The sequence below is a fragment of the Chamaea fasciata genome, unplaced genomic scaffold, assembly GCF_029207755.1.
Source record: "Chamaea fasciata isolate MVZ Bird 193981 ecotype frontalis unplaced genomic scaffold, bChaFas1.0.hap1 SCAF_18, whole genome shotgun sequence".
Taxonomy (NCBI): domain Eukaryota; kingdom Metazoa; phylum Chordata; class Aves; order Passeriformes; family Sylviidae; genus Chamaea; species Chamaea fasciata.
Window position 1 is genome coordinate 11,370,193 of NW_027094103.1, and position 23,942 is coordinate 11,394,134.

Consider the following 23,942-nt stretch of genomic DNA (forward strand, 5'->3'; position numbering starts at 1 on the left):
CAAATCAACTCATTTACAATAATGCAAGTACAGCGCAGCCAGAAATAATGTAGTTGTGCAGAAGGACTGAATTTAAAAATAAATGTGTGATTGTAATCTCCAGATGCTGCTCTGGCTTGCTGGGCATTATCCCAGAGAAGTGGGTAGGTCTGATACATGAATAAAAATGAGTGTCTTTGGCACAGGCTGAAATCTGCAGTGGGCATGGACAGAGAGGTCCCTGTGTGCCAGGCTGCCCGTCTGCCGAGCCCTGGAGGAAAACTTGCCTCTGTTCTGCCAACCTCCTGCTCCAAGCCACGGCACACCAGGGCTTGGTTTTGGCATGGGAAAAATCATTCCTTGATGGCAGAGGCCAATGGGGCATTCTGCTGGTGCTGGCTGGGAGAACAAGGCCCAGGGATGGGCGTGGGAGCCACGTCCTGCTGACATGAAGGAGGGGATGAGTGAATCGCTGCTCCCCAGCTTCCCCAGCACCAGGGATGAGGTGAATCCCTGCTCCCCAACACCAGGGATGAGGTGAATCCCTGCTCCCCAACACCAGGGATGAGGTGAATCCCTGCTCCCCAGCACCAGGGATGAGGTGAATCCCTGCTCCCCAACACCAGGGATGAGGTGAATCCCTGCTCCCCAACACCAGGGATGAGGTGAATCCTGCTCCCCAGCATCAGGGATGAGGTGAATCCCTGCTCCCCAACACCGGGGATGAGGTGAATCCCTGCTCCCCAGAACCAGGGATGAGGTGAATCCCTGCTCCCCAGCACCGGGGATGAGGTGAATCCCTGCTCCCCAGAACCAGGGATGAGGTGAATCCCTGCTCCCCAGCACCGGGGATGAGGTGAATCCCTGCTCCTCAACACCGGGGATGAGGTGAATCCCTGCTCCCCAACACCAGGGATGAGGTGAATCCCTGCTCCCCAGCACCGGGGATGAGGTGAATCCCTGCTCCCCAGCACCGGGGATGAGGTGAATCCCTGCTCCTCAACACCAGGAATGAGGTGAATCCCTGCTCCCCAGCACCGGGGATGAGGTGAATTCCTGCTCCCCAACACCAGGGATGAGGTGAATCCCTGCTCCTCAACACCAGGAATGAGGTGAATCCCTGCTCCCCAGCACCAGGGATGAGGTGAATCCCTGCTCCCCAGCCAGTCATGCACCCACGGAGCTGAGTGAGAGGCATGCAGACAGAGCTCCTACTGCCCCTTTCCCTGAGGGAATCCTGGTCTTGAGCTCTGGGAAGAGACTAATTTTTAGCCCAAGGTCTACTGGGAGGTTTAAAACCACCTAAAACTCTTAAGAAGTACAGATGCACCAATCTGTCACCCCACTGAATCCCGTGGCTCTTGCCGTGCTGCATGTTGGGTGCAGGCAGAGCCCTGCAGAGATGGAACAGCAAGGAGCAGCACAAAGCTATTTGGAGCAACAAAATGAGCAATCCATTATCCACATCAGGCCCAGCACTTATTCTAAAATAGGTGTAAAAATGCATCAAGATGCCAGCCTGATTGCCTTAACTGAGTCTGTGCCCCCGAGGTCAATAACAAGGAGGAGAATCAGCACATTTTTGCACAACTCATATTTTCCCTGTAATACAGGAGACTGTTTTGAGGAGGCAAGAACAAGAGCCTGATTGCCTTTTACTAACCTGCTGGAAATAGCCAAGAACCTTATTGTGGATTTTGTAAATGCAGCTGTCTTTCTGAATATCCTTTCTCCGTGCACCAAAAACATCCACTTCGATACCTTCTCTCGCCTATAAATCATTTACAAAAGAGCCCTGACATGGCAGGACAACACAAATCCCTGTGCTAAAACAATGACTCCAAGAAGTGATGGAGGGGGAGGAATTCAGGGGAAGCCTTCAGCTCAGCGCAGAGCAAAAGGAACAGCCTTGGATGCAGCTGCAATGCAGGTAATGGGATTGCTGTGGGGGACACTGCTCCCCAGATCCTGGGACATGAGAGAAGAGGGATTAAGAGCATATTTATTGTACTTCCTCCAGGTCTGCAGGAGAAAAATGTCTGGGCTGTCCAGTCCCAGAGGCTGAAGAAGAAGATTCAGTCAGGAAAATCCTCTGGGTTTACAGAAATAATCCCCAAATGACCAGTGGCCATGGACAGACTGCTGTGAAAATTCCACGGGTTATATTAACAGACACATTTCTGAATGTCCATTTGAAAAAGCTTTAAAATGGGATACTGGGGACTTCAACAGCGAGTAACGAATCAGAAACACGTCCTTGGTGCAATGAAGCAGCCCTGGCAGGGAACAGAATAGCTCAAAATCAGGTTTCAGAGATGCTGTAAAATTAATACAAAGCTGGAATCCCAGTTCTGCTTCGCCGAGTTCCCCTTACACGATTTCTCCATTTGCTTTCTGACCTCCATCCCACACTTGGAGCACAGCAGAGCAGCAGTTCCCTGACTGCCTTGGCTGTCACACAACAGCTCAAAGGGCTTCTTGCCATTGCAACACTCATGCAGCAGAAAAGCTGGATTGTCTCAGCGCCACTCAGCAAGAGAGCTGGTAATTTTTTTTCTGCATATACAACACCCCGACATCGATAACTCTCTCATCTAAATTGTTTTCCTCCACCTTGCTTATCGCAGGATGACAAAGCAACACCCAGGTTCTACAGATACGCCACCCTCAGCTCCAGGATCTGTTCCTTCCAAATCTGAAATCTTACCTTGAAAGAAAGGCTTGATGCTGCTTTATCGTGTCCAGCTCATAGGTGGATGAATCACTCCTTTTCCGTGGCAGCTGCTTCTTTGGATCTTCTCCATTGCTACGAGGAATATCAATGTTGCTCCTGCTGAGGTGTCTGCTGGCTTCCAGATTAGAGCCACTGGAACAGTGGCTGTTGTTCACCGTTATTCCAGGAGACAGCAGGTCGGTATCCTGGGATTTGAAATGTATGGATTTAGCCGAATTAAGAATACACCCACATCATAACACCTCCCTCCTCCTATCCTCCCTTCCCCATTTACCCCAAGATCCAGTTGAGGCCAGTACAGAATCTCAGGCCCAATCACTCCCTAAAGTGTGGGTGATGCTTCACACCAGCGGGTGAAACATCCCTGTTTAGAGCAAACACACCCAAACTGACACCCATATGCACCTTAAGACATGTCTGCCACTGATAAGGAACAGAGTCTTGGTTGTTTCAGGAGATCCTTACCACAGACAGGGTCCGTGGAGGAACTGGGAGCCAGCATTACCTGGACACTCACCACACTCCCTCGCCGACTGCTGTTCTGGCTCTCGGACACGGTCTGATTGCTGTAGCATAAGGCATCAAATCCCAGGATCCCCCCAACACAGTCCCCTACCAAGCAGACCTGAGACAGGAAACAGGAGCAGGGGAGGACAGGGAGGAGGAATAAAAAGGAAATTTAAAAAAAAAAGCCCCTTGGCTTCAGTTCAGAACTAAGTGCTGGATTACAGCTGGACAAGCTGCAGCAACAGGATGCCCAGTGCCTTCATCAGTAAAACTGTTCAGCCAGTGAAATCCATCATTGCCTGCAGACTCCCATTCTCCCACACAGCTCAGGTGTCCTGGCTGTCCCCACCACACAGGACAGAAACACAGAGAGCCCTGACCCTGCTGCTAACTGCAGAAACCAGGCTGGACCTACTTGCCAGCTGCCCGTGCTACCTCGGGGAAGCTTCAGCCCATTTGTATCCCGAGGGGATAACAGTGTCCTGCCTCCAAGGGTACGAGCACATGGGCACAGTAAAGCACCAAGATCCTGGGCAGGAGAGGGCTGGCTGGGAAGAAGCTCAGGGTGGATAAACCACGTGAAAGCAGTGCAGTGTGACAGCTCCTCCAACGTCTCTGCCCTCGTGGGGCCAGGAGAGTCACTTTGCTCAGAGGTGTGAGGCCCAGTCATGCTCTTCATAGGCTGCAGCAGCTGCACAGCCTCAAAAAATAAACCCATGGGTCCAACAGCTCCAGCACGAGCTGCTGAACGTCCTTTAAAGCCAGGAATGGTTAAACTGCTTTGGTTTGCAACGGGGACGAAACCATGTTTAGTAACAAAGGCAGCACTCCTGCTCGGGCAAGGTGTGTCATGCTGAAACCTGATTAACTTCACAGCTTTAGAGCTTCATTTCTGAATACAAACTCAGCCTTTGCTTCCAATCCCAAAGGTTCAGGACAGCGCACAAGCAATAATCCCTCCCTCTCAGAAAGAAAGGAATGGAAAGCATAACACTTCCTCATTGCAGCCCAACACTGTCACGTTTTCATCCCTCCTGAGAGATTTAAGGCAGAGAGAATTTCAGAAGGAAATTGCTTCACTTGTTCTTCCTCTGGCTGTGTTCTGAGCAGCCCCTGGCTCACCTGGCCATTGAAGGAGGTGCCCTCCTGGGATTTGATGAACTCACTGTAGGCCTGGTTGGCTCTGACAATGACAGTGGCCACGGCTTCTTGGTACTGCGGGGAGGACGTGGCGAGCAGGGGGAGCGCAGCGAGGGGAATGTGATCCTGGCTGTTGGACAGGCAGCCCTCGTCATAACTGTATGGGCTGAGGCTGCAGGGGGCAAGACACAGTGGGAACATGGGGAAAACAACTTGCAGGCAGTACAGGCAAGTGCTGTGGCTCATAAAAAAAAAGCCTCAGGACAGAAAGGCCATTTATTCCTCTGTGAATGGGTGAGAGCTTAATAAATCTTTCCCTCCCATCAAACGTAAATCTTCAAGGACAACACACTTACACTGACAGAACAACCCTCAGACAAGGAATTAAATCCTTAGTATTTATTGGATTAATTAGAATAAATCAATCTCAGAACTTGTGCTGCACGATTACTGCATTCACTGCAGCTAAGTATGAAATCGAGATTGAATGCCTCGCTGGTACATTAATAAATGCATTCTCAAAGCATGGTCAGGGCTCCCAACGCTACATCATGCTGAACATCTCAGGGAAACAAACAAAAAAAACCCCAAAAAAACAACAACAAAAAAAAACCAAACCCAAAAAAACCCCCACCAGAAACAAACAAACAAACCCCCCCACCACCACCAAAAAACACCATAAAAAAACCAATCCACTCCATGATAGAACAGCATCAACTTACCTGGACACCAGGGAAAATGCTTCGGAGCAGATGGCTGGGCAAGGGACAAGTTTGATGGCAATGTGTCCCAGAGCAGCTGGGTAATGCACCCTCATCACCGTGTCAAACACGGTCGTGATGGTGTTGACATCCCCTTGCTTGGAGCTCTGGTCACCACTTCCTGAGTCCAGGATGTTCCCTCCATGGAGGACCAAGAGGAGGACATGGATTTTACTTGGCTGCATTAATGGCTGCACTGATTCATCCTAGGTGGGGATGGAAGAGAGCACACAGAAACACTCATTTTTCAAAGGGGTGTGACTTGTGCTTTATTTATGGCAAATTAATTTGTGGCAAAGGCCATTAGATACACCACAACACAATGCTGAGGACTTGAGGACTCCTTCCAGGTCTCTCATCCTACACTTGTGCGTGCACAAACGCACACACAGCCTCAGTCTGACTTGGCAGATGCAGAAGGAATGATGAAAGTTAAAAAAAAAAAACAACAAAAAAACCTCCAAACAAACCTGCATAAAATTGTATCCAGGTAAAACATGGCAGCAGTAAAAACATCCTTGTGTATATTAGGGTGGAAAAATACAGAAATAAGAGATGGCTGTTGCTTTTTTGTGGGGTGCTGAGCTCAGCTGCAGCAGTTGGCAGTGAAACACATTCAGCAAAATTAAGAAATGAGATCAAACAGGTCAGCAAGTGGCAAGTTACTGAGAAGTTGTGGGAAGATCAGTCATTGCATGTTTGCCTAACACGGAAGTTATAAATAAGACTTCAGATTTGCTTAAACTGTTGCAAGAGAGGAACTGAAAAAAGAAAAAAAGTTCACAACCCCATAACCCAAGGAATGGCCAGCACGTGGCTGGAGGACTGCTGCATGAACACAGTGAGGGATTTTCATTTGGCTGTCCGGGTGATTTGCTCATTGTGTTGAACCAGTTTGTTGCCTGAACAGACAGGCTGTAATTTGGGAGAAGGAGGGAATTGTACCCTTCTCATAAATACCCTGCCAGAAGAGCTGTGAGCCCAGTCCTGATGCCTCAGGCAGGTACAGGAGCATCCATGTGCACATACCGAAACACAACAGAGCAGTAACTATTTTTAACATCTGTTTGCTACCAGGGCTTTCAGTGTTTGCAGCTCCCACACGGACTCAAATCCTCCGTCCCACACCTGTGAGATCTATGCAAACCCCTCTGTACCTGACCCTTGTGCTGGCAGAGACAACATCTGACAACATCCTGAGCAACTCCCTGCTGCCACTGAGAGGTAAGGAAAGGGTGGAGGGCGGCAGTGTTTTCCATTTGGCAAATTGTTCTAATTCTAGCATCTTCAGTCACCTGTTGTCCTTTGAGCAGCGACTGAGTCCCTGACAGACCTGCCGGTGGGAGGAAAGCATGCCCAGGCACACATTAGCAGCCTAACAACTAGATCACACTTTTGCCAGATAATGTTAAAGCTTGTCTTACTACGCAGCCCACCAGAAGTATTAAAATTCTCATCCAAGTCTGTAATAACGATTTTTCCAGACCTGTTGCATAAGAATGGCCTTGAATTATTTAGCACCATTCCACTGTACCCATGCCTGCTCTTTAAACCCTCTCTGACTCCACTTTCAGCACCTGCACAGTGAACCTTTCTCTGGGTGGAAGCACAGGAGGAGCCCTTAAAGCGTCTCAGCACCTCTTCTGCTTCCAGACAAGTATTTAAAGTGTTCATTTGGAGAACAACATGAGTCACCCAGCTCAGGTCATGCAGAAGTTTATCAGCAGTAATTTGGAGGCACCCTTCAGTTCATTACCCTCTGCTCTGAAGGAAGTGGGGAACTGCTGATTAGTTTAAGGGTGGAGGTAACTACTTAGAACTTCCTTGTAAGATCTGGAGCCTCTTAAAACACCTAAATCCTCAACCACCTTCGAGTGAGGGAAGCTTTTAACCTGAAAATCGTTGCGATTGGTGGCACAAGAATTTCATACAATTTTAGCAGACAACTTGTGAACAACTACAAATAACTGTCTTTTTCATCTTGCTTTGAAGTCTGTTCTTTTTCTAAAATGAAGGCAGAAACAGGAGGGGGTTGAGTTAGCACAGCCCTCTGAGGAAGACAAGTTTCCCACACCATCTTGAGCTCCAAGAGAAATCTCAAGGCTGTGACTTGCTTGTTTTGATGTGGCCAGAGCTGTTCCCCACCCAGCCACCCACTCTCCTCATGGTCCTTGAGCTCTCAGTCTATTATGGAAAAGCCAAACCACCATGAACTTAGAAGCCTGGCACAGACAGTAACTGCAAAGCTCACGATCTTCGATGGAGCGCTCAGACACAATGCGGGCACTCTGCAAGGCAGCTGCACCACCCCTGCAGCACAGACGGGCAGCTGCTGAAGGGCAGCATGAGAACAGCCAGCCCGCGGTGTCTCACCAGGATTCTGAACTGCACACGTCTGGAAAGCTGGGCTGGGTCAGTGTGGTGCTATTTATTTATTATTTTGCTCACAGTACTGGCACAGGCTGTGCTATAACTGGTTTCCAAACAAGACTCTGAGCAGCTCCATGCTGTGGGCTACAGCCCCACAGTGAGCGTTGTCCTCTGCACCTTGGTGCTGCTCTTCTCCCACTCCCACATCCACACTTGCTCATCTGGCATTGCAGGATAGCTCTAGCCAGCCTCAAGCTGCTCTGAGCCCCACAGGATTACCAGTGTTTCTCCAGCTGCCTGCAAACTACACAACATTTTCTATGATGTTCAAAAGATGGGTGAAAAATCCCTTAAATCTGAATTACAGGAGGACACACCGAGGTGTTACTGGGGCTCAGCAGCACATGGAGACAAGACAGTGCTCACAGCTCGTGTTTATCCCACACAGACACATTCCAGCGGCAAAGGATCTCACGACAAGAAGCCAAAGCACTCACCTCGATGATGCTGAGCCTCTCCACGCTGGAGCCAACGTGGTACTCTGCTGATGTCTCCTGGTACAAGTCACCTGGAAGCACAGAGGTGTCAAATGTCAGCGCAGCCAGATGCCCTTTGGCAAAGACATTCTTCCACAAAGACACTGCTTGTTCCAATGCCTCACATCTCCTTCATTATTTCGTCAAATCATCCTCTCCCTCCTTCCTGCCTCCTTCCACCTGAGAAGCCTGGGCATTGCCGGGTCATTTATTCTCCAGGCATTTCTCATCACCTGGGTAAGAGCTGAGGACATTAGTGAGCTCTTCTCCCCTAACAGCCATCTGGTACCGCTGCTTTATTAAGGATGGCAACAATGGGAAATCCCTGCACGACTGTCAGAAATGATTGGTTTGTGGGAAAATAAAAGGAATTGCTTGAACTATGCTGGGGAGTTGAGATCTGATGCATTCCTACATCTGTGCCTACACAGACTGACTTTGTAGAAAAAGCCTGAGCGTCACCTTCCACCGTGAATCGCTCTGGCTGAGGAGCCACAGCTTCCTTTCACCATTTCATAATGATGAGCGGAAAATAAAACGGAGGCAGATACAGTCCGGAACAAAGGACGGAGCAAAAGGAAAGAAGAGCCAGGAGAAATTCAAGTCATTTGAGACAGAGCTGGGATATTTCATCATTATATGAGAGAATCCTGGCTGTCACAGAAAAGGAGCCAAACCAGTGTGGAAAATAAAAGAGAATCAAAAGCCATCCCAGCTCCCACTGAGCAAATCTTTTCCAGCAGCACTGGGCAGTCATTTTTATGCTCTGTCTCAGCTTCTCCCTTTGTGAGATGAGGATAACAAGTTTTACCTTGTTCACAATGAGCCCGTGACAATTGCCTGGAAATACTGTAAAATAGCACATGCAGTTTGTACTTGGAAAAGAATTACCCTGGACATCATCGCATTCGGGGGTTTCAATTTTATCCATCAGATCGTTGGAACTCCACTTGGTTATTTCTTTCGGGAACATTTCCTCATTGTCAGACAAGTCCTCTTTAAAAACAGATTTTTTTGAGAGTCACAAACACAAAAATACGTACACAGAAAAGAGCAAACCCCAGCATTTTAAATAAAACCCACAACTCTATACACATTTGGATAGCTTAAGTCAAAATAAACCATATACTTTACCAGCTTTTGTTATATAGAAACCTAAGCACCTTTTGAAAAGTAAACAAAATGTTTTAGCTGCATGATTGAAACAAACAAAACTCCTAAACCATGGAAAAAAGTAATTTAGATTTTTAATGCTACCATCTAAAGTACCATGTTTGGCCTTTGCTTTGCCACTCTCTCTGATGGTGCTTCAGCACAGGGGAGGACAAAGCAAGGATTCCCACTGGGATCCTCCCGGCCCTGTTTGAGAGCTGTGGGATTTCTCTGGGGGAAGAAGGGACAAGGATCACTGTTGCTCACAGGACCAAACACCTCAAAAGGCAGGAGCAATAAAGGGAATGTGAAGTCCCCAGGCTGATTTCCTCAAGAGATGAGACACAGAGCATGGATCTGCCTTTTCCTCCCTACCTTGGTATCTTCCAAATCGCCTGGCTCAGTTCAACTATAGTCAATAAAGAATTAAGGGTCCCAAAAATATTATGTTTTTAGAAGTGTAATTAAAAGGAAGAGACATACAAAGGGGTTTTGTATGCTCCTTTCTCTTTTTTTTTTTTTTCCATTGAGGATCTATCTTTTGCTGCTACGATGGTTAAGTGCTTTCTAATTTATTTATATCTCTGTGCCTAGTATGTCTTTCCTGAAAATTTTGGGCTTGTAAATTTAATAAAGAGTTATAAACGTAATAAGAGCAGTAATTACAGATGTATTGAAGATCTAAAAGCTGTAATCTTCAGAGTCCCAGACTAGGATTTCCTCTTTCTTATTGCTGTACAGTTACTAAGAAAATAATTAGCTGGAAGAGTCCCACAATGGGGAACAAGGAAAGGTTATGAAATATATTAATCTTTTCAGCAAATCTGAGCAGTAGCTTAAAAAAAAAAAAGTATGAAGGGCACTAAGTGAAGATCCAAGCAAAGCCCGATTATTTTTAGGAGTCTCTATTTCAACTTTGACCATAAAAAGAGAGCAACCTGGAAATTTTGCACCAGCATGCCATTTCCTTTTTCAGCCATGGAAAAAATCTGAGTAAATCCCAATTTCCCTGCACACAGGAGTGTGGAGCTGCCTGTCCAGAGCAAGTGGAAAGCACAGGCCTGTAACACACGTGCTGGCAGAGAATTAAGAGGACGATTGCACTCAAAGCTCCTCCAGCAACTTAATCTAAATATTAAACTTAATTCCTTGAGAGGTCTAATTACAGCCCTTACTGCTGCTCAAGTGATCCCTGAATGGGATATTACTCCCATTATTAGCATTTATTACAGGATAGATATTCGATATTACTGTATTTGTCACTATCTTTGCCAGTGAATGAGGGTGAGTGGGAAGCTGGAGACAAGGAATCTTCTCGGGCTCAGGTTACGCCCACTGCACTGCGAGGAAATGTGTGTGTGTGTGTGTATGGGAAGCACTTCTGAGGAACTCTGCTGGCTGTTGACTCACATCCTGAGCCCTGCCAGTTCCCATGGTACCAACCCCGGCAGGATGAGCTGCGAGCGGAGCCTCATCCCTGCTCACAGACCCGGAGCCTCTGCGGGCCAAGGGGCACCGAGAGGTCCCTCCTGGGGATGGGGCTCTGCTCACTGCACACACACACACGCCAAGGCTTTGACTCATGAGCCAAAATCCCACCAGATTTAGGAAGACTTTTCAACCCAACCGTGCCGACTACAGAGGACAAACTGTGCGTACACAGAGACTTGCAGGAGAGCAGCTGCTCTTACTCTTAGCAACCTCCTACAAGTATTGCAACAGAGGGGCACAAGGCTCATTTTTGTTAATTCCCCTTCCCAGGCCTGTTAGGAGCATGCCAGGGATTCCCTGGGGCCCTGGATCCCAGGCAGAGCCGTCTCCATCTCAGTTTTATTACCGAGTAATTAAAAAGGCAAAAAGTGCGTGGATAGCGGCGGTGCCGTTTGGATGACTCACTCCTCTTCCCTTGGATGTATATTGCTCCAATAAATCCCTCACATACTTGTTGTAAATGCTACGTGAGTTAATAAATACAGACACTTAAACGAAGTTGGCCCTTCCCTTTCCCAGCAGGAGACTTACATTTATCCTAACTCACACGTGTCCCGGCCATTTCAGCTGAAGTCACCACACTAACACACCCCTTTCTACCCCATAATTTGAGATCCATGACTAAACACTCATGGGAGAATTCTTCTGGAACACGATACTATCAGTTTTTGGAGGCTGAACTTCAGCTGAGCATCAGCAAAAAAATTCTGCTTTGCAAAACTGGGGTGTCATCTTTTAACAACTGCATTTCCCTACTCCATCAGCAAATATTGCACCTCTCACTTCCATCAGACCGGGCAGGAGGAGACTCCATCTGTTGTCAATAGAGATGGAGCCCTTCAGGCTTAAATTTGCATTAAGTACAATGTATAAAATGAGTGCAGTGGAACAAAGCTTCTTCACATACACATGCACAGAGGAAAAAAATATAACAGTGTTCCCTTAATACAGATAGGCAAAACTACTTTGAGAATTCTGCAATAAACACTGATTAATTTTGGCACCTGAAGTACCTCGCTGCATTCGCTGTTGCATTTCTTGGAATGGGAGAATGAGGAGTAAATAAAGGAAAATTTGGGTCTCTTCAGGCCCAGACAGGACAATTAATCATAACCCTTACTGATTAAAAAACAAATTAGACAAATAATCAGTCACAGTGAATCATTAGGACACACCCACAGCCCAGTTAGTACCGCTGGATTTCATGCACACTCATAAATAAAATACAGCCCCTAGGGCTACGACTGTTCAAGATCCCCTCAAACAGCTCAGACTGCACCTGAAATGGTGCTGCATTAATGTAAGAGTCTGCTGGGTGATGCAGGAAGAAGCTGCACTGAAGCTGCATGTCGTGGTTAGAAAGGAAAAGACTTCAAAGCAAAAAAGTCTCGCTTCCTACCCTGCTCACCCCCCGCCCTTCATGCCTTCCGTTCTCTTACCCCACCATTTCAGGGAAGAAACGATGGTGATTTAGGCTCCACGTACCATGTGCATCAAAGAATTCATCATCTGAGCTGTCATCTGAATCCCTGGCAATGCTCTGCATCCTCCACTCGGAGATACTATGGCGCGAGGGACTTGCTGGAAAAAACAAAAAAGCTTTATGCGAAACGCTACATCGACAAGACGGAGAGTTCCCAACATGATCTTTGCTGGAGGAAGAATCATGTGTTCTCTAAGAAAATTCACTGCTGCAATATTAAAAAACACAAAACCCCGATGATGCTGGTGTGATGTCAGTGTACCGCTTTACAGATCCTGTTTGTTTACTGTTGGTGGAACCTGCCAGCAAGATGCTACATTAAAGCAAAGCTGCTTGGATCACTCTTCTGCTATTTTGAATGGCAGCTATTTATAATTGTTAGTGGGACGTGCAAAATCAGCTGGGTTTTAAAGTTTGCAATTAGGAAGGAAGCAGGCTGATTGGAAGCTCTCTCTGTGCCTCTCATCAACACACAAGCCATGCCTCTGCTTCGCTAACTTTGGGGTGGGTAGCTCAGCAGAGCAGCCTGGAGAGGAATAATCTGTTTTCTGGAAGGAAATTGCTTCCACACAAATTGGATTAGATATCTATTTAAACTTTAAACTTGAATGATTTAAACAACATGCTATCTGACTACTTCAAAGGGAGCTGCCGGAGCGGCGGTCCTGACAGAGCAAGGAGAAACCCCGAAGACCTTTTAGTGCTGTTTGCCCTCCTGTTCTCACACTTACCCGCTCCCTTTCACTTTCTCCCCTCCTGAGTTCTCTGAGCTAAATATAAACACATTATGGCTTCTTCTTTTCTTTTTTTTTTCAGATATAATTTAGCAACCATCCAGCCTGAGCTCTTCTCGGCTGAAGTTGTCTCGGAACAGCCGCCTGCCGAAGGGAGCGCTGCCCAGAGAACGATGGCAGCGAGGGTTTGTCCCCTCATGCCTGTCACACAGAGCACACAAAGCACTCACAGCAGCCACCTAACCCAGCAAAAAAACCTGAGGAGACTGACAAGTTCTCATTTAGCATCCACAAGAGCCTGAAAGGCTCCGGTTACTGTGACAGCCGCACGAGCCGTTTCATGCTATTGTTCCAACAGAGTTGAATATGTAAGGAAAATTCTTCTCATCTCCCAGCCGGCTGTCACATGGAAGGAGGATGGAGACCCTGTGCAGAGTCATGTAATTGCAGCTCAGCAGCCCCCAGCATCCCACCGCCCACCCCTCGGGAGCAGCCAGCGAGGAGGTGGCGGAGCAGAGCTAATTCACGCCGGAGTGACGTCAAGGCACTCGCAGAATAGTTATTAAAAATAGAGCACCTAAAAACACACGGGAGGGCGACAAGGGTCCTGCCATCACCAGAGGTCTTGCTCTGGTGGTGGAGAGAAGGAAAATCTTTCGGAGAAAAGGCATTTTTTTTTCAGCTGGAGGTGGCGGAGCGTCGCGACAGCCCTCCTTTGCTTCCATATGGTAATGTGCTGCCAGCATGAAGGAGGATTAAAATATCTGTGTGACGTACTTCCCAGCACATCACAATTAATTTCTTTCATTACTTTTCCGTGTAAAAGCCGAGACATACTGCAGTTGAAAAGAAATTCGTGCTTTGCTCCTAGTGAAAACCTTCAAGTGAAATCCGGGAGGTCTGAAAACTCCAGCTCCCAGTGAACGTGTCAGCAGTGGAAGAGGGGGTTTGTGCAAGGAGCATAATGGGAGATGGGTGCATCAATATAAAATCCTGGTGCAGGCGAAGTAGGCAGTATTTTTATCTTTATGCAGTGATTTATGAAGCATCTGGTAGGTTCTTCCCTGGGGCTCGCTCGAGTGAGTCATCGCAAGGTAAAACTACTGCTCCTCTCCCATTCACCCCGCGACGAAATCAGTGATGGAGTGGGAAATAAAAATGGAGACTCAGCTCCTGATATTTAGTGCATAAGATAGAGATGGAGAAGCTTCACTCACCCAGATGTTCTCTTCCACTGTCACTGGAAGAAATGCTGCCCCTTGGGGTTTTCATGATTTTTTTTTTCCCCTCCTGCAGTGAGAGCTGCCTATTCCCTGCTACCAGCAGCGCTTGGTTAAACAGAGAGGGAATTGCTGAGGGTTTGAACCTTGCGGCTGTAACTCACCGGGGATTCACCCCTTTGTACAGAACGGTCCAAAGAAGGGAAGTACAGCAAAACGAGGTGAGCCCCAAGGGAAAGGTGAGTAACAAAATCCAAAACTCAAAGCTGAGTCCTTACAGGGTATCCACAGCAGAGCTTTAACATCAAAATCCTGAAAGCTTCCTGAATGGTGTTTCAAAGGGAATGCAGACACGATCCACACTCCCACCTAATCCCAGGGTGAGGTTTTGTCTCCAAACAGCTTCTGCACATCATCACCAGGGGAAGGCGGCAGCCCCCACGCACCTTTGGGGGTTCCTGCCTTAATCTCCCCAGGGGCTGACAAGATGTTTCGCTGTGTGCAGCCCCATGGAGCCAAACACCCCTCCTGAAAAGACAGGCACGTGGTGGCACAGAACCCTGGCCAGGGAGCACGGGAACCTGCAGTGACACAGGTATCAAGGATAAGCAGATATCCAGCACGGAAGGGCCCTAGAAAGCCACCAGGAGCTCCTGGATAACAAGGACTAACTCTGTGCTGCTGGCTGTCTTTGGAGCCCCAGTGCTGCCAGCAACTCCTGCCTGCTCCTCTACGGTGTTTTTACAGACTCTGAGCTTTTGACACCGGCAACAACTCCGCCACGTGACACTGAGTCACAGTTATGGGACGACTAGAAACCTTCCCAAACCCAAAACGGGTCACCTGAGAAGACAGCCTGCAGCACCAGCAGAGAAGGCCTCTGAGCTAACAGGACTCGTGCACATTGTCCCAAAGGCTGCTGCCACAAGGAGACGTGGTCCAACCTCCCCAAAGCCCAACCTCCACGAGTTCATAAGAGCCAGTCATTGGCAGCATCTTACCTCCTCTCTTTGAAGACCTTGAGGACTTGGAGGAGGTGGACCATTGCTTGGTGAGCGACCTGCCGGAGGCCGCGTCGCTGTTGGCAGAGGCATCCTCGGTGTCTGCAGGTGACCCCGTGCTGGGCTCCACGTCCTTCTCCCCAGGAGTGTCCTTGACACCGTGCTGCTCTGGGTCATTCTCGCCACAGAACTGGGCCATCTTCTGGGCCAGCATCAGCTGGGCCTCCTTCTCCAGCTGCCGGATGTCCTCGATGGTGAGGCCGTACCACTCGTCCTGCCAGCACCAGGCCTGTCGGTGGGCCCGGACCATCACCTTCCGCAGGCCTGCAAAGCCACAACGTCCCTGTCACCAGAGCCACAAACTGCAGGGACCAGCCTGCTCCCCTCCCAGAGCCTCACTACACCATGGCAGGGACATGGCAGGGACAGCCAACCCGCAGTGCAGGACCTTCACGCAGGCAACCTGGTCGCTCCGTGGACTTCATCTCCTCAATTCTTCCTAATCAACCAAGCACTGAAATCAGCCAGTCTCCTGTCACTGCTTTCAACTTGGAAAGGGATTTCCTAATTTTGGGTGGAAGACTTTGGCTGCCTGTTCCACCAAGGAGGAACAGACCACACACAGACCACAGTTTCAACCCCCTGAAGTTCTGGGAAGTTGTAACGTTTGGATCCTGTCTTCAAAGTGAAATATATTACCAGGAGTTAAAAAAAAAAACCCAAAAAACCCCAAAAAAACCCCCACCCCAACCTATTGATATTTTTTGTTTGTTTTTTTAAATTCTGGAGAGTTTCAAGTCATTCCTGGATGAATGCTCCACAGCCCTCCCCAGCTGTTACATTACAGAAGCACATCCCACCCCGTTCCTTTCCTTGGAAACCCGTTTTCTGCACCTGGTTTCTATGTATCAGTAAAACAGCATCACAAATGGGAGCTTCTGAGATAATGGGATAGAAAGCAAAGTAAGGGAGGGAATAAAGATGCTTTATTTTGCAGATACCATCTGTCTTCTGATGCAGGAAAAAAAAAATGGAGTGGGTAAAGCCAATTTAAAATATTTTAATGTATCACATATCTGAAAGGAAGAACAGCCTCAGTACCAACACACAATGCACCTGACCAGGCAACAGATACTCTCCTCAAGACTCAGACTCACTCACTAACATCATCACACCCCCCAAGACTTTTAAAACCTAAGAGTCACTCAGGATTTTCACCGATATTATTCCTTAAGAGCTCACAAGAGGTCAAAAACTCCAAGCTGCTATTTATTCCTGATGAGATCACACAGCAGTAATGATGCTTTTAAAGCTTCTGTAAATACCGACCAACTGATCCTCAGGAGTTTTTCTGATAATAAACCATCAATTAATACTGCCCCCTCTTTAATTACCAGGAAACTGAGGCAGAGACGGGTTGAAGGACAAACCAAAAGCACCAGTGGGATTTGCTGTCAGTGGGATTAAGAGAGCAATCAACAGGCTACATTAGAATCATTTAGGTTTTGGGAGCTGCAGATGGAGCTCTCTAAGCACCACCATGAGGAAAGACATCCCTCATAAGCCACTCTCCATCTCCAGGATGGCCAAAGAGGGATGGTCCCACCACGTGCAGCGTTTCTAAGGCGCTTCCAGCAACACGGGCTTCACTGTTGTACAGAAAACCTTAAACCCCACTACTGTCACAGTTTCTGTGAAGTTCAGCCTAAAGGTCCAGTTTGTTTTCAGCAATCGCTGTTTGTTTGTTTGTTTTCTTACACACACAAAAAGCATATTTTTATATGTTTATCTCCTTCCAGGTCGGAGAACTTTATTGTCTGTCCTGCACTTTGGTCAGTCCTTAATGCCAGCAGTCACCCCAAGGCAGGCTATCGGGAGAAAATGGCCACTGAGATCAGCAGCTAATGCCACGGACCAGCTCAACCTGAACTTCATTTACACAGTAAGATTAAATCCATCAATATTTGATGCATTTTGCTGGCTGGCTTTCAGAAGGGAGAGGTAAGTTTGAGCCAGCGGAGTGTGACCTTCTTGGGGCAGAATAACAGCCTTCAGCACCTTAATTCTGTTCAACCTGAGTTGAGATTCAGAGTTATTTCCTCTGCCAGATTACTTTTTGCAGAACTACAGGAGAATGTTTTAGCCTCTTCACCTCCTGTTATGATTGACAACCAGCAGAGCTTAAAAACCGAGATTAAAGTCTCATCGCGCCCACACTGAAAGCCACAAAAACATTTCTCTTGCTGTCCCCAACGTCACACACCCCTTGGACTTTCACACCCAGTGTCCACTTCTATCTTGCTTGGAACACCTTGAAAACAGACTGTGATCAGACACACAAGTGGATGTGGCTCTTATCCCACAGCTTCCCCCGTTCAAGGGCTCAGCAGGCTCCACTCCTGCTCCTGAATCCAGCCTTGATGTGTCAGTGCCTCAACTCCTTCAGAAATTCTCTGTGTAGAGTCACGGATGCCACCGACCACATATCTGTGTTTTAATGGACTAACTTCACAGGGAACATGAAAACCACTTGGGGGTAGAAAAAAAAAGTCTCTTGAAGTTCCTCTCTGCCTTCTTAGATCTCAAAAATCGCCTGCACTGCTTCCTGCCAACCCACAGACCTCCCCATGTGCCCTGCTCACATCCCTTTGATTAGACATCCCAAACCACCCTTCCTCAAAGCTTTGCTCCTTTGAAAATAGGATGGCACTACAGGGCTCCACAGCTGCCGTGCCTCTACCCCTCCAGGTTACTCAAGAAGTCCAAAAAACAGATTACTTTCCCAGCATTTGGCCTTCACCTGGGATGTGTCAGCAGTGCTGCATCTCTCTTTCTTAAACACAAGGAGAAAACCTGGGGGAGAATGAGGCTGTGCAGGTACAAAAGAACCGGAAAAACGAAAGTCATGGCTTGCAGAAAAGGCTGCAGTGGTAGGGAAGAGAACTTGAGGGGCTTCTCTGTGCACAGCAGTGGGCACTGAATTCCTGCCCAGCCTGCAGCCTCCCAGCAGAGACCCAGGGAACACTAGTGTCCCACACAGCTACAGGGAGGCAGCAGCCAGCTACAAATGACTGACCTCACCTGTCCAGACACTGCTGCTCTCCCTGTGCAATGGGGGAAAAAAAACCCCTCCAAGTCTCAAAGCATTTTTGTATCAAAATCTTAGAGAAAACCAAGTTTTCTACTCTGAAGTGAAAAGGAGCGGAGACACCAGACCCAGGAAAGAGCATAATTGGGGAAAACTCTCTTTGTAGCAGATGCCCATCAGGAGAGTGCTGAGGGAATCTGTGGCCCAGCTGGCTTTCCTTTTTCTCCCTGGAAGGAGAGTAGGTGTAAATGTGTCCTGCTCAGCCAGAGAAGTCCCTGTCACACGCTGCCCCAGCTGCAGCACAGTTGGAAGTTTGCCTTGCCAGCAGGTTTTCCCCCTCCACCAACATGCCCCAAGTTTATCTGAGCCTTCTTCCCCTGAATCAGAGGAAAAACCCCAGCCTCATCAGGCACTTCACTGAAGTCACCCAGGAAAAATGGGAAGGGTTTTTTTTGACAAGGATGCAGCTACCAGCTGGTTATCAGTCGTTAAGCAGACTATCATTTCTCCAGAGTGCAATGCTTTGTTTAAAACAAACAAACAAACAAACAATAACACCACACATGCACAAATGTGCAGGCTGAGTTCAGAGCACCCGTCATCATGTGTTGATTTAATTATTATAACATTTCCCACTGTGCTGTGCAGAAAGATCATCTGTGAAGAGCTGAGCAGGGTGCAAACATTTAAATCATTTGATTTCCAGCTCACCATCTCAACAACTCAGAGCTGGTTGAATCCATGAGGTGCTGACTCCTGTAAATGATTTGTGGTGTTGACTTCATCGTACAAGAGGAAGTGTAAATGACCATTAGGCAAGCCAGGGCAGAGAGGAGGCTTCATGTGAATTTAGAAAGCTTTGGTCTGTAGTTCTGGGCTTGTTCTTCAATGTAAAATGAAAATAGTAAATGTGATAAGGACTCAATGAAAATAAATTTGAAAACCCACCAACAAATTCTACCCTAAATGCCCTCAAGATCCAAATGAAGCAATTGTTCAACTACCCATTGCCTCTGTAGCCAGAAGCAACCCCCCAAATGATTTTATAATGCACTGTCACAATTTCCTGACAGCAAATACAGGATTCCTGATTGTCCATGTGCAACACAATTTCCCCGACAGTCCCAACAGATCCCAGAACCTTGTCACTACGATCCAACCAAAGGCCACCTGCAGTCACACCTGATTGCTTCCCTGCCCTCCCTCGCTCAGAATCCTCACAAAGAAAAGTCTGTGGTCACATCCACATCACACCAAGAGCAACCTGCCTCCCCTTGGAAAGACAAAACTCTGCCTTTGGGATCCAGTGGGCAGTGGATGAACTGAGTCATTTGAGTGCTTTAGCGAAGCCAAAGTTCTGCAAAAGAGCTTTCAAAAACCACTTCGCCACTGTGCGGCATTTTGGGCATATTTAGCCTAGGACACAGTGGCTTAGACAAAGCTCCAGTTACTGGGATGGAACACACTTTGCCACAGTATAAAATTAATAACCCATACACAGTCAACACACTTGTTTAACAACAAAAGACTCAGAGCCCACATGCACCATTAGGAAGCAAGTGGGAGCAGAACATTATGCAGTGCCAGTCCAATTAAACTTAAAATCTATGGGAAAGGAGTAAAAAAGCATACAAATATTACAGCCAAGTAGACTAATAGCCCACAATCACAATTTTAGTCTGTGTCTCAGGCTGTCAAAGCACTGAGTAACTGTCCAATTAGTCATGGGAAAGAATGGCTGCTGCACTCAGTACGAGGGAGAACGCTCCAACACCGTCCCCCAGAGTTCCTCCCTCTGTGCTCAGCAGCCCTTCCACACCGCACAGGCCATCCGTCACTTACCTCAGACCTGCTCTTTTTGCAACCCATTCTCTAATTTTAGTTTGCTCCACTAAGCATTGCTCCCCATTGGGCAGAGTTGGGATCCTGCTCTTTGTTTCCTTGTTGGCTTGGTGATCCTGCACAGGGTGGGCTAATTCCCCAAGAAATCAATTTGCTCGAGTTGGGAAGAGAGGAACCAGGAGGAAAAATGCCAAGGAAGAAGGGGCTGACCCACCACAACCTCTCTGGCTCCTGGGAGCTTGGCTCACCGTCAGGTGCACAATGCACAAAGGTCTCCATCTGCTCTTGGCCGCCAGCTGAAAGCCCCATGCGGGGATCTGCATCTAAGCCTGGTCAGACCCCTTGCACCGCACCTTTCCAACTTAAATGTCCTCATCCGCTGCTGGCTTTGGTACAAATGCTGGGGCACTTTGCCCACTCGTGGCTATCCCAGGGCAGGGGGAGGCCACACAGCTCCTGCAGACACCTCCAGCTTTTACTTTCACTTTTTTACTCACTCTATTTTGTCTCGCCTAAAAGACTTCCCTGATTTTATGCATCTTAACCACTTCGAGAAACACTATTTGCCATCTTTCTAACAGGCTGGGAAAGCTTTTGAAAGGCAGACAATGAGCTGGCTCTGCTCTCTGCAAAGGCTCAATCAAGAGGGAAATGGCAGGCAATCTTTCAGGGAATACAAAAGCAATGCTTCTAAGGGCCCACGGTTAATCTATGCCAAACACCTCGGAACAACTGGAAGAGTCACGTGCCTCTTTTTCATTTAACAGGTACAATGGAGTTGTTATTCTGCCTCCGTGTTTTCCCGGCGTACAGTAAATTAACCCGTGTCACCGAAACACCGAGGGAGATCAGTGCAGAGAGGCACTTGTAACAAAGTCTACAGCAGGAAAATCTTCCGTCCCTACCTCAAGAAAAGCAAAGGGGCTGTAAGAAAGCAACCTGTGAGCATTCAAAGAGAGGTGCACACCATTCTCCACTGCTCTATCAGTGGTCCTCACATTAGCTCCCAGGAGCACGGTGTGACTGCAAAGAGCTCGAAAATTACTCATGCTGGAATCAGGCACTTCATGAAGACTTGCAGATCAAAAGCAGAGCTGTAGAGATCATGCTGGAGGATTTACAGTGCACAGGAAGGTGGTAGCATCCTCTACACAGCTTTTTTTTTTTTTTTTTTTTGGATTTTCTTCGCCAGAGGACACCCGGAGCTCTGCCCTTTCAGATGGGAATGCTCCCTTAAAACACTATTTAGTTTTCCAATTGGCCATAGATCCTGTCATTTGTGGCAAGGCTCAGAAACTGTATCAGGTGTTTTATAGATTTTTCTGCAGAGAACAAATTACTGCCAGCACTGCCACCACCTGTACTGTCTCCACTTAGTTACTGCCAGACACATCCAATTCCTCCTTAAAAGCCCTGACCCTAAGAATGATGCATCCATCAAAGAAGGACATTTACTCACAACTCAAGAGCCACACAGAGACCCACCAACCCTGTCACAAGGCGGGTAGAAACTAGGGATGCTCCAGGGAGTTGTTTACTGGAACCACTCAGGACACTGAAGTGAAGCTTATTTCTTTAGGCAGCCCTTCAGGATGGATTTTGGTCACAACAAAGAAGACTGGCAGAGTTTAAAAATGATCTGGCAAGTTTATCTTTAAAAAAAATAAATAAATAAAAGGAGAATGCAAGATCTTGCCTACACAGGACTTGAAACCTTTTCAGTGGGTACTTGTGGTTTGGATTTGTACATACCACGATTGTAAGTGATAGAGCAACAGGATTTTTTCTGAGCTGACCCACAGGGTCATCAGATCTGAGAATCTCTTCACAGACATATCTTGGGATGCGATGCATTGCACAGGCCTCACCTTCATGTTTCAATTCAGTGCAAACATTAAGGAGTGAACTCTGCAGGACTATGAATGCTCACCAACGTCGTGGATAAAGCGCTCGATTTTCGACTGCATCCCCCAGTATCTGAACTCCACTTTACACAGTTTATATGCGCACATGATGGGGAATTTCCCAGGGTTGTTCTTGTACTCTTGAATCCAATCTTCTGTGAGGGGTCCTCTTTTAGTCTTCACTGATTTATACAGCTTTGGATCCTCCTCAGCTTTGTACTCATGGGGAGGGATAGGATCTTTAACAATATCAATAGGATCTACAGAAAGAGAATAGAAACAGTTAGACGTTTCCCTTTCTTGAGCAAAACAAGAAAACATCATTTTTCATGAGTTATTTCTGTTTTAGGAAGTACCAGAAGCATTACAGCAATTTAGTTTCTTTTTACTTACGCTTAAACAACTGATATTTAAATTGTTTATACACTGCTGCCGGGCAGAGATCAGCTCTGCCAGAGGAACGAGCACACACAGTTCCAGCAGACAGAGGCTTTGCTCCAAATGGATGTTTCTGCCCACAGTAACTGCAGATCCACAGCACTCCGGCAGCTCTGCACACTCTGTCTTTCCAGCTCCACACAGATCTGTTGCACATTCCACCTTCCAGCTTTTCTAATATCACTCACAGCACTGCAGCTGTCTCAGCCAAGATAGCTCAACACACCTGCCCTGCTAAGGAAGAGACATTCCCCATGGAACATCTCATCTTTGGGTCCACCAGAGAGGACTGGGAACTCCTCATCTGCTAGTGTTAGACCAGAGGTACTGTGGAAAGCAGAAAGCTTAACTAAAGTCCTAATTAACAATCCAACAATGGAGAAGTGGAAACTGGAGCGGGAATTAAGTGAATGAACGTATTTTTAAGACCTGAAGCCCCCAGAGCTCAGCAGAAGCACCTGAAGTTTGGATTGAAGGGCAGGATCACGCTTCCCAAGAAGTGACAGCTCTGTGACACCTCTCAGTGCAGTGGTGGGACTTGAGTCTGTTCAGCAGTGAAAGCCTGGTCAGAAAGGGCCGGGAACAAGGACCGTTGAAGTGAAGTACTAAAGTACTTTCTTGAAATACTTTTGCCTTTTCTCACTAATTCCTTACATTAACTCAATCTTCTAAAGACAACTGTGAAATGAGTGTTAACCTGCGTGGAGGACAGGACTAAAAGGAGAGGGAACAAAAATTAAATGCATCTTCATGCTTCAAAAGTGCAGACAGGAATCATTTTCATATACATGAAGGAGCCACACAAATAAACAGCAATATATTCACAATTATACGGCTATTTTTTTCTCTTCTACGGTTATTTCTACTTATTACCCCCAAAATCATTAGATGTCTTACTCCTCTTGGGAGCTGCATAAATAAGATGGGAAAGCATCAGTTTAAATTTACAGATGGAGGATTCAAATTATTTCCATGGGATTTACACCAAGCCTAGAAGAGAATTCTGGTATCCTCACCCTACTTGATGTAACCTTACCCTGCAGTGACACTGACAGGGGCGCAGGTGTATGTTCACTGGGGATGGACAGGCACATGGACACACCAAGAAAAAAAAAAAAGAAACAGACCAAACAGGAAAAAGGAAAGGCAAAAGGCTATTTACCTAAAATGGTTTGTCTTTTTTCTGCAGCAGAAAGGTTGAACACGTTGTTATGGTCTCCTGGGTCAGTTTTGTAGTACGTTTCAATATCAATAGAGAACTTCTCCACAAAAGGACACGTGTACCTGGGAGCCAGAACAACACAGCTTAGAGTAAATCAGCCTCAAATCCCAGCAAGCCTTCACTCATGTTTTCCTTCAGATATGCTTAAAATACCAACTAGAGATTGTTCTTCAATAACTTCTTAAGACAGGAGCTCACCAGTTTTCAGCAAGGAGATAAATTTTGGGCCCACTCTATTAAAAACTTGTGGCACAGACAGTAATACAAGGACACCCTGGAAATGCACCTGTGCAAGGAGAAAAGCAAAGCTCCTGACTGGAAGCAGAATAAAATATGAACT

General features: G+C 47.1%; 1 protein-coding gene across 9 annotated transcripts in view; it reads right to left on the reverse strand.

The window, feature by feature from the left end:
• PITPNM2 (phosphatidylinositol transfer protein membrane associated 2) overlaps nt 1–23,942 on the reverse strand; it is a 121,091-nt gene that overhangs the window by 24,403 nt on the left and 72,746 nt on the right. For 8 of the 9 annotated variants that reach the window (XM_066199426.1, XM_066199424.1, XM_066199423.1 and 5 more), the window contains 10 exons: nt 23,543–23,664; nt 21,969–22,202; nt 15,109–15,432; nt 12,156–12,251; nt 8,919–9,023; nt 7,989–8,059; nt 5,083–5,327; nt 4,343–4,532; nt 3,219–3,338; nt 2,687–2,898 (listed from right to left, as the gene is read on the reverse strand). In XM_066199426.1, the coding sequence (XP_066055523.1) occupies nt 2,687–2,898; nt 3,219–3,338; nt 4,343–4,532; nt 5,083–5,327; nt 7,989–8,059; nt 8,919–9,023; nt 12,156–12,251; nt 15,109–15,432; nt 21,969–22,202; nt 23,543–23,664 (1,719 nt within the window). The remainder of the gene's footprint in view (nt 1–2,686; nt 2,899–3,218; nt 3,339–4,342; nt 4,533–5,082; nt 5,328–7,988; nt 8,060–8,918; nt 9,024–12,155; nt 12,252–15,108; nt 15,433–21,968; nt 22,203–23,542; nt 23,665–23,942) is intronic. The other variant, XM_066199427.1, reaches the window with a different exon arrangement.